This window comes from Monodelphis domestica, chromosome 7 (genome assembly GCF_027887165.1).
Source record: "Monodelphis domestica isolate mMonDom1 chromosome 7, mMonDom1.pri, whole genome shotgun sequence".
Taxonomy (NCBI): domain Eukaryota; kingdom Metazoa; phylum Chordata; class Mammalia; order Didelphimorphia; family Didelphidae; genus Monodelphis; species Monodelphis domestica.
In genome coordinates, this window is record NC_077233.1 from 59111110 (window position 1) to 59121609 (window position 10500).

At 41.8% G+C, this 10500-nt stretch overlaps 1 protein-coding gene across 2 annotated transcripts in view; it reads left to right on the top strand.

The window, feature by feature from the left end:
- Positions 1–8839, top strand: part of XPC (XPC complex subunit, DNA damage recognition and repair factor) — a 31056-nt gene extending 22217 nt beyond the window's left edge. For both annotated transcript variants that reach the window (XM_001376920.5, XM_016424510.2), the window contains 5 exons: positions 2162–2296; positions 2398–2567; positions 3448–3541; positions 5742–5831; positions 7919–8839. In XM_001376920.5, the coding sequence (XP_001376957.3) occupies positions 2162–2296; positions 2398–2567; positions 3448–3541; positions 5742–5831; positions 7919–8125 (696 nt within the window). In that variant the 3' untranslated portion in view covers positions 8126–8839. The remainder of the gene's footprint in view (positions 1–2161; positions 2297–2397; positions 2568–3447; positions 3542–5741; positions 5832–7918) is intronic.
- Positions 8840–10500: the final 1661 nt, after the last annotated feature.

Here is a 10500-nt window from a genome sequence, read left to right on the forward strand (position 1 = left end):
TGAATTTGAGTAATTTGCAAAATACCACCCTAAAACTTAATGACAGAAATTTTGGAAATTAGGATCCCCAATTCCCAGTCCATTGTTCCTTCTAATACACTTTGAAAAAATGCACAGAAAACATTGTAAAATACCCTGAAGCTTAAATTCTTGGCTAAATTTTTAGCATTCAGTTTAGCAGCACTGATGTTTGGGGCAATGGGGTATAGAAAAAAGCTGTCATTTACATTGTGAGCAACTTGAGCCTAGAGTGGGTTAGGGAGGGGAAGCTAAGCATCAAGGAAGCTTCAGCTTCTCCAATGGTATAGATCTAGATTTGTGTGATGACGCAAATGAGGAAGAGATTTGTTTTTTTTACCTAATTATATGTAATAACCACTTTTAACATACATTTTCCAAAATTACAAGATTAAATTTGTTTTCTTCCCTTCCCCCTCATGGAAATGATAAGCAATTGGATCTGGGCTATACATGTATGATCATGCAAAACATATTTGCAGATTGGCCAAGCTATAGAAAACCAGGATCCAAAAATATAAACACCCAAAAGAAAAATAAAGTGAAAAATAGTATACTTCAGACTACATTCAGATTCTATCAGTTCTTTCTCTGGAGGTGGATAGTTTTCCAGTTTTCCTAGCAGTTTTTGTCAGATAGTGAGTTCTTGTCCCAAAAGCTTAGATCTTTCAGTTTATAAAACACTAGATTGCTATGGTCATTTACTGCTGTGTGTTATGTACCTAATTTATTCCACTGGCCCACCATTCTGTTTCTTAGCCATTATCAGATTGTTTGTCTTATTTTGTTTTTTTTAATCCTTACCATCCATCTTAGAATCAGTACTTGGTATTAGTTCCAAGGCAGAAGAACAGTAGGGCCAAGCAAAGGGATTTAAGTAATTTGGCCAGGGTTACACAGCTAGGAAGTGACTGAGGTCAAATTTGAACCCAGGACCTTCCATCTCCTAGTTGCTCTCAATCTAGTGAGCCTCCAAGCTGCCCCCAGGAACAGATTGTTTTGATAATTACTATTTTATAGTACAATTTGAGACCTGGTAAAAATAGGCCACTTTTCTTCACTTTTTTTTCATTATTTCCCTTGATATTCTTGACCATTTCTTTCAGATTAGTTTTGTTATTATTTTTTCTAACTCTATAAAATAATTTTTGGTTAGTCTGATTGACATAGCATGGAACAAATAAATTAATTTAGATAGAATCATCATTTTTGTTATATTAAATCAGCCTCCCTATGAGCAATTAACATTTTTCCAGTTGTTTAGATCTGACTTTATTGGGATAAAGTATTTTATAGTCATGTTCACATAATTCCTGTCTTGTCTTGCAAGTAGAATCCCATGTATTTTGTATTGTCTAGAATTATTTTAAATGGAAATTCTATCTCTCTTACTGCTAGACTTTGCTGGTAAACATATAAAAATGTTGATTGCTTTCTATGTGGGTTTATTTTGTATCCTGCAACTTTGCTAAAGTTATTATTTCAAGTAGTTTTTTAGTTGATTCTCTAAGTATATTGTCATATCATCTACAAAAAATATCCTCATTTCCTACTTTTAATTCCTTTTATTTCTTTTTCTTCTCTTATTGCCATAGCTAGCATTTCTAGTACAATATTGAATAGTAGTAGTAGTGATAATGGGCATCTTTGTTTCAAGGGATCCATTTTCAAGGGAAGAAGGCAGATAAGGCTATATGGCCCCTCTTTCCTACCATTAGTCCCTAGCTCTGGGCACCCACTTTGTGCCTGAGCCACCTCCTTGCTGCCCCCAGGTTATACTCCAAGCATTCTCCTCTGGACACCAGACTTCTGCTCTAACAGTACCTTGGCTGTCCCATTCATTGTTTACATCTTCCCATTCTTTTGCCTTGCTACCAGTAACTTCCAGCCTTCATTCTGTTCATTCTGTCCCCCTTCATTCTTCATTAACAAGGTAAAAGGACTAGATAGCCAGGCTCCAGGACACAATCCATAGCTTCCCCGGGAACACTCAGTCTTTAAACAAGTGATTTAGCTTTTTTGTTTTACTTTCTGACCCGGAGAACATACATGCACAGGATCTCGACAGCAGGTTACCGTGGTCATTGCTTTCTCTGCAATATCTGTGTTGTTGCATAAGCCATTGCTGTTCCTTCTGATGCAGATGGTAAAAGGATATTCCAATCGTGCCCGGAAGGCCCGTCTAGCTGATCCCCAGTTCCGGGACCAAGATGACTTGGCTCTTTTTGGCCACTGGCAGACAGAGGAGTACCAGCCACCCGTGGCAGTGGATGGGAAGGTGAGTGCCTGGCAAACAAGAGGAGGCTCTGCAAGGAGAAGACGGCCAGCCTCCTCTGAACCAGTCTCAGGCCAGCCCATCATCCTTTGTCTCTGTGGCAGGTCCCTCGGAATGAATTTGGAAATGTTTACCTCTTCTTGCCCTGTATGCTGCCCATTGGCTGTGTCCAGCTCAAACTGCCCAACCTGCATCGAGTGGCTCGAAAGCTGGATATCGACTGCGTGCAGGCTATCACTGGCTTCGACTTCCATGGTGGCTACTCGCATCCTGTGTAAGGAGGGTCCTGGAGGCCAGCTTAACCACCGGGATAGAGGTGGTTTTCAGTGTGGGAAGGAGAGGCACTAGCCCCTGCTTGGCCAGAAAGATTGGTGATCCCAGGAAATGAAGACCAGATGTGGGGGTGACAACTCTGGCATGCCCTACAGGGTGTGATAGAAGCTATAGGAGGCTATATGACAGCTTGAGAAAGTGGGGTGACAGAACTCGAGGGATTCTGCCCAACAAGAGTGATATATGCCTGGGCCAGGTGCATTTGTGGACATCAGCACTCTTGCTACCAGCGCTCCCTCCCCCCCAAGCTACGGATCTTGATCTACCCCAGGAAATAAAGGCCACAGCTTCAGCTCCTGACTAATTAGAGGGGATACAAAATGCTGTTTTTATTCCTGAGCCATAATCCCAACCTCTTCATGACTGTAGCTGATCATGAGACAGAAAAGCCCAAAATGAGGGATGAGTACAAGAAAGGGGAGAGAGGAACTGAGACGCTGAGTCCAGAGATCAAATTTCCTTTTGGAAAAGCAATGACTGGCATCTCGTCTGTTTTTCCTTGTTCTCGAAGTCCAAATAGAAGAACCTTTACAGCACATATCAGATCTACGCCCCCCCAGACCCCTAACCATGCAACTTTCCCAAAATCTTCCTAGTCAGGGAGGACTTACCCCACACCCCTGTTAACCTCCAGTGTCTGTTGTAAGAGTGCAATGACGGCGTCTGATGTCAGACTCAACGTCTCCTCAGAAACTCCAGTTCTCTGCACGTAGCAGGCACTAGATAAATGCTGGGGGGTGTTAAGAGGTACTAGGTGTGGGGTGTTATCAGACTCTCCCTCCCTCCCCCTAACACTGTGCCTGGTGATGTCTCCCCTGCAGAACAGATGGGTACGTTGTGTGTGAAGAACACAAGGAAGTGCTCCTGGCTGCCTGGGAAAATGAACAAGCACTCATCGAACAAAAGGAGAAAGAGGTGAAAAGCGTCTGTCTTAGATAGAGTCTGGGCCCTGTGGTGGGATGGACAAGAGCCGCGGCCACAAACATGCCACAGCAGCACCTCGAGCCTCCGATTCTGCCACCAATTGAGTGCGTCATATTCAAGGGTCTCTGAGATCTTCCTAGAGAATCCCTCCAGCCCTGAGAAAGGACAGGATTTTGTCATACAGAGAAGTCCAGTATTATGAGACATATACACCCGTGGGCTCACAGCCCCATAAAGAAACTAAACCCTGTACAAAAAGAGCATTTGGTATTTGGTAATCACAGAAAGAATGCCGCCAGCTCTGGGAAGGACCTTTAAAGATCAATTAGGCTCACCTCTTGGGGTGTTTTTTTTTAACCCTTACTTTTTGTCAGTATCAGTTCTAAGAAAAACAGCAAGAGCTAGGCAGTTGGGGTTAATTGACTTGCCCAAGGTCACATAGCAAGGAAGTGTCTGAGGTCAGATTTGAACCCAGGTCCTCCTGACTCCAGGCCTTCCACTGTGCTACCTACATACCCCAAGTCTAACCTCATTTTATAGAGGAGAAAAACTGAGTCCTATAGAGGGGAAGAGACTTGTCCAAAGTCATGCAAATAGTAAGTGTCAAAGCTAGAACTTGAACTCAAGTCTAAGGAGTTGTTCTAAGACCACTGCTCTTAGCATGCTTTTATGGGTCCCAGTCAAGTTTCCACCTCAGAAAACCAAGTATCAGGCCAAATCAAGCTGCCTTGGGTTGTGGAAAGAAGAGTAACTAAACCAGGACTTGGAATCCTCATCATTCTCCTTGTCCTGGGGACCTCCTAGAACTTTAGAGATCCAAGGTATGTCTGCAATCTCTGGTCCCACACAGACTAAAGAGAATCCAAATCCCCTCCACAGTGTACCTGACAAATAGTATTTTAGCATATGTTGGAGACCCCCCCCTCAAAGAGGGGGAACCTACTGCATCCCTCTTGCTTTGGAACAGGTCTAATTGTTAGGAAAGTTTCCCCACATCCAGGTGAAATATGCCACTGAAGCACTGAAATTTCCGCTAATTGTTTTGCCCTCAGGAGTCGGACAGCATTAAGGAGAATCCATTTTTCACATAACAACCCATTTTATATCCCCTGAATCTTCTCTTTTCTAGTCTCTACTTTCCTAGTTTCTCCAGCTGGTCTTCATGTGGCATAAACTTGAGGCCCTTCAATTTCCTTACAAACTTTGCTCTGGACTCTCAAGCCTATCACATCTTCAAATGAAATGCTCAGAACTGAGCACAGTATTCCAGATTGGGAAAGCACATTAGAAACTGTCACTATTTCTTAAAGTTGTTCCCTCTTAGTGGAACCCTAGAGTGCTTTGGCCGCCATGTGGATTATTGACACGTTGAACTTGCCATCTGCTAGAAATGCAGATCTTTTTCAGATAAACTGTTGCTTGGTTGTGTTTCCCCCATCACAAATTTTTTAAACACATGTGTAAGACAACATATTTCTCTATGAAATTGTGTCAGCTCAGTTTGGCCCAATGTTGGAGTCCCTCACAATCTTTTGGGATTCTGACTCTAATGTCCAGACTATTGGTTCCTCATCCAATGTTTGCTATATCTACCTTTGTAGAAATGATTAAGAAAAATAGAACCCAGAACCAAATTCCTGAGGCTTTCTACTAAAGACCTTCCAAATTGTTATAAAACCCTGAATGACTTTTCTTTCAGACTGATCTTCAAGAATGTCATAGAATTGTTATTCATTCAATTTCCTTGTGTCCTACTCCTTATGATACCATGGACCATACTGACCTTGGGGTTTTCTTGGTAAAGTTACTGCAGTGGTTTGCCATTTCCTTCTTTCGTGGGTAAAGGCAAACAAAGGTTAAGTGACTTGCCCAAGTCACACAACTAGTATATGTCTGAGACTGGATTTGAACTTAGATCGTCCTGACTCTAGACCCAGTGTTCTATCCACTGAGACATTTAGGTGCCCCACAGAATTGTAAAGAAACCCTCCCACCCCCAATTTTTTTAAATTTAAAACAAAATATAATTTTGTGTATCAATTAAATTATATAAAAAATTAGGTCAAATGTTGAATGTTAATTTCTAAAATCATAAACATTCTTATAGAAATCCCATCTTTATTTTTACTATGAAAATACCAGCATTTAACATGACATTTTTTTTCTACTATCCTTTTGTTATTCAACATAGAAAAGAGAGAAGAGAGCCCTAGGGCATTGGAAGTTACTGGTGAAAGGACTCCTCATAAGAGAGAGACTGAAGCGGCGCTTTGGTGACAAGGTAAATTCAGATGCCTATTTATAGGGGCAAATCTCAAATTGGGTTTGAGGTGATGGGTGCATTAAGTGTCTGGGGACTGCTCCATAGCAGAAACCAGGGAGCCCCTCCTGACATAAGCCTGGGCTCTGCTCAGGCAGACACCAACTAATGCTAGTAGATTTGGAATTCGGTATTATAAGGGCCAGAATGTAATGGATTAAAATTAAAGGGTTGGACTAAATTTATAAGAGTGTGCTTGCTAGGAATTATTACTCAATTCCAAATGATTTTTTATGGTAATTTATTTATATAAAGAATGAAAGTAAGAAATCAAAGAGAGTAGATATTTACTCTGGCCTGGTCTCAACCAGGCAGGGCTTAAGAGACCCCAGCAAAGGGGGCCCAGAGGTAAAACTAAACAAGAATTTTAGCCACGAAGCCTCCTCCAAGACAAGGGGCCTCTCTGAAGGCTATTACCTCCAGAACAAGCCAGGGAAAGGAGTCAACCTTTTTCACTCGCCCACATGGTAGTTCTAAGGGTAAATAGAAGCAGTCCTCAGCTGGAGTTCCTCCAGGGTCAAGTTGAAGGTAAAAGACCGCTCAGAGGAAGTTCTTGGCACTTTTAAAGGCCCTTCCTTTCGTCACTTCCCATGCCTTCCTTCCACTTTTACATGGACCAATTATAGTCTATAAATTTTCATAAGACTGCCCACGGGGCAGTCAGTGGGTTCTGTTTGTCACCCACTTTCACATATAGGGTCACAAACCTCCCCCTCTTTAGGTAGAAGTGGGATGTATACACTTCTGGTGATTAAGTCTAAAAATGGGCAGGGGAGAGTTAATCCCATCTCCACAGTATTCTAGCAGGAGAGAGTTTAAAAGGGCATGTGGGGAGTGTTCCATTGGGGTTTCCCAGTGTGATGACTAAGTTGGAGTATTACAGTGTTGGTTGGGGGACCTTCCCTGTATCTATGTGGACTCCTGGATTAGACTGGCCCCACCACAGATGTAGTGTCAGGAAGCTTTCAGCTAGGGAGCAGAGCCCAGGGAGCTGGGCAACAGAGGCAAGCTGTCTGCTGTCACTCCCCCCAAGAGCTTCATGCCTCTTCTGTGATTCCACGGATGAGTAAACTCTGCTCCTGCCTCTGCTCATCCTCGAATTGGGGTCAGACACTTGTCGAAATCTGGGGTCTGCTGCCCCCTTAGGTTATACCTCTATAGTTGATTTCAAACTCATCTACAAAATGAAGGGACTGGATGGGAGGAGTGCTTCCAGCCTCTTCAAATGTAGAGGGTGCCTTTTCATGCCAAAAACAATCACAGACAACCCCTTCCCCCTCAAATGGTGTTTCATTTATGCTTCCTATTTTTTTAAAGCAATCTAATATCAAAGCAATAATACTAGGGGTCCACATAGACTCCTGCCCTACCCTAAAGGCTCCCAGTGGGTCATATCTCCCTTTATCCATTTTTTCCTTTCTATGACTAGGTCTTTCCTAATCTTGCCAGGGCTGAAAGTATAACAGCCATTAATGGGCCCAGACGCAATACTAATGAGCAAGGCACATTTAGTCTCTCTGTGGGCATTGTTGCCTTTGCAGATTGTTTTCCAGGGGCTCCTTGTTTCCCTTTGCAATAATTCATGTACATCTTCCCATTCTATTCATCATGTCCATTATTACTTAGAGCACAAAATGCTTCTAGTCTCATACCAGTGTTTATCTGTTCTCAAAGGACATCTCTTTGGTTTCCAATTTTATGTACTACAAAAGGAGCTACTATAAATACCTTCGCATATGTGGGCCTCTCCTTTTGAGTATACCCAGCAGCAGTCTCTGGATCAAAGGGTGTGGGCATTTTATTCATTTCTTCAGCATAACCTTGTGATATCCTAATAGCCCCACACAACACGGCAGGACAAATGCCCACCAAACTAAGTTAGGCAACTGTGTGCTTGATCGGCTCTTAAATTTAACACGACATTGACATGCCATGCCAGGCAGAGAGGTGGCACAGGTCTGTTGCCTCCTTTTAGAGGACACAGCTGAGATTTAGCTCCTGAAAGAAAAGTTGTCCTTTCTCCTGTAACTGTTCCCTTGTGTTTCTAGGGTGAGGCTGCTGCAGCACCCCCAGAGGGAGAAGGATTCTCATCAGATGAGGAAGGGACCAGCTCACAGGCAGCAGCCAAAAATCTGGCTGCCTCCTGGCCCCAAAACCGAGAAACAGAAGAGCAGCAGAAACTGAAAGGAACAAGGAAGACAAAAAGGGAAAAAAGAGAGGAAGTCAAGCACCTGTTCCCCTTTGAAAAGCTGTAATTCTGAGCAAACAGGCTCCCACTTCCACCATGGCCAGATGTTCCTCCGACTGCCCTGAATCATGGCAGTTAGGCAGTAGCTCTTGAGATTTAGGTTGAGGAAAGGGAGAATTGGTTCCAGATCAACAGAGATGGCTTAAGTACGCTGCAGGACTGCTCCTTAGACAAGAATTCAGCCTTCACTTAAACCCTAGTCATTTTGTAAAAGCTGGATATTTTTCTACTTGGGAATCTTACCTTTTCAGTGGTATCTTCCAACAAAATATGCTGATGGAGTGGATTTCTTTGGAGCTCCTCAGGAACTTTAGCAAATGTTAGATCATTTTCTTTGTAAGAAGAACCAGAATTAAATAGATTTTACATGTGTACTGCAGATGCAAAAGCCCTCTGCTGCCAGTTTAAATCAAATTTCCATTTCACAGCCATCTTTCTTGCCTCAATGAGTAGTCAGTCACCTGCAATGATTTAATGCAAATAGCTCTAACCTTGACTTTACCTGCATTTTCTTCCTGTACCTCATTAAAACAGAAGAAAGAATTATAGCTTAGTTCCTACAATATGATCCTTGGATTCACTTAAGAAAGTAGGTACCTATGAAAAGGGCTAAAATCAGAGAAACAAAGTTCACAAACATTAAATCCTGAAGAAATAGCAATAATCTGGAGTGAGCCTCCAACTGTTGTACAGGTTAAATAAAAAATGTTTATACATTATAGATAGTGAAGATAACTTTTTTTTTTATCACTTTGGGGTGCTGGGGGCCATCAGTCCATGATGGAAAAATAAAAGGTTACATAAAGACTAATTTCATTTTTTTCCCCCCACATCATCTAGTCTACTCCCGCATTTTACAAATGAGGAAATTAAGTCCCAGAGAGGGAAATTGATTTGCTCAGGGTTACACCGGTTATGTTACACAGTGACAAAACTGGCTTGAAAATTAGTGCTATCTTCTAGAGCTCAATGGTGTCAAACTAAACTAGAAAGGGGGCCCAATGAACCTTGAAGATTCTTGAAGGCCATATTGACTTAGAATCTTTACATTAAAATTGTATTTTATTGTATTGTATTTTTAAGTATTTCCTAATTACATTTTAATCTGCTCCGGGAATAATGTTTTGGCATCTGATATACTCAAAACTATCACCTACCATATCTAGCTTCCTAGCCCCCTAGCTAGGACTCTCCCCCCTCACCATACAATAATCATATCTCAAGGAATTGCCACTCAAGATTGATTGAGGAATCAGAATTCCAGAAGGAACATTCCTTAGAAAGGCAGGTTTTTTTCTTTTGGCTTTGTTTCTTTCACAAGTATGTGAACATAATTGGCCATTTATTAAAGCTTGTCTGAAAAACGTAGGATAGGTAGGCCTTGGTGAGAGAAAAGCAAGATAGACTCAAACAACCCATGGCAAGTATAGCATCTATTTGAGTTTGAATGTACTGAACCCATCTTAAAGTCTATAATTTTTTTTTCTATTAGCCAATGGCTTACACAGCAATATATTTTTTTAAACTGGCTATTAGGTATGGCCTCATGACAGGGACCATTAAGAATTTGTGTGAGCAAATTTTGGCAAAACAAAATAGGGTGTGACTCATGTGTAACAAAATCCTCTCCAGTATAAACATGTTGAGAAACAACTGATGTTCCCATAGAAACCCTACCAGTGCAAAAGCGGCCATGCTTTCTATAGAAGTCATCTCACCCCAATTTTGATTTTTAAATTTTGCAAGAAGGTACTTAGTTAAGGGTAAAGTTGGGAACTCACTGAAGGTCAAAGAAAGTAAGTCAAATATAGATTAAATACATGCCTGGTTTCATTGGATCTAACAAGGAAATTCTATTCTGGTCAGAAACTTTTTTGGGGGGGGTGGCTGGGGGGTTCAGTGGATTGAGAGTCAGGCCCAGAGACAGGAAGTCCTGGGTTCAAATCCAACCTTAGACAATTCTTAGCTGTGTGACCCTGGGCAAGTCACTTGAACCCCAATGCCTAGCCCTTACCACTCTTCTGCCTTGGAACCCAATATACAGTATTGATTCTAAGATGGAAGGTAAGGGTTTAAAAAAAAAAAAGTTGTCTAGGGGCACTCAGGACCACACAGCCAGACCCATCTTCCTTAACTACCCACTAAACTACCACACTGTCTTTTATGACAGGACAAGTTGCAGAAGTCGTGAGTGGTCTAAAATTTATTCCCTGAGCCTTCTGATATGACTCAGCAGAGGTCAATCTTCAGAGCTTTTACTGGTTGCACTAAGCAATTCTGATTTTTCTAAAAGTCTCAGGTTCTTTTAACCACTAAAAATCTGAAGTATTTTAACTGCTTAAATGGTTCAGTTCTATTAAAGCATGCCAAGAAGGCAATAGA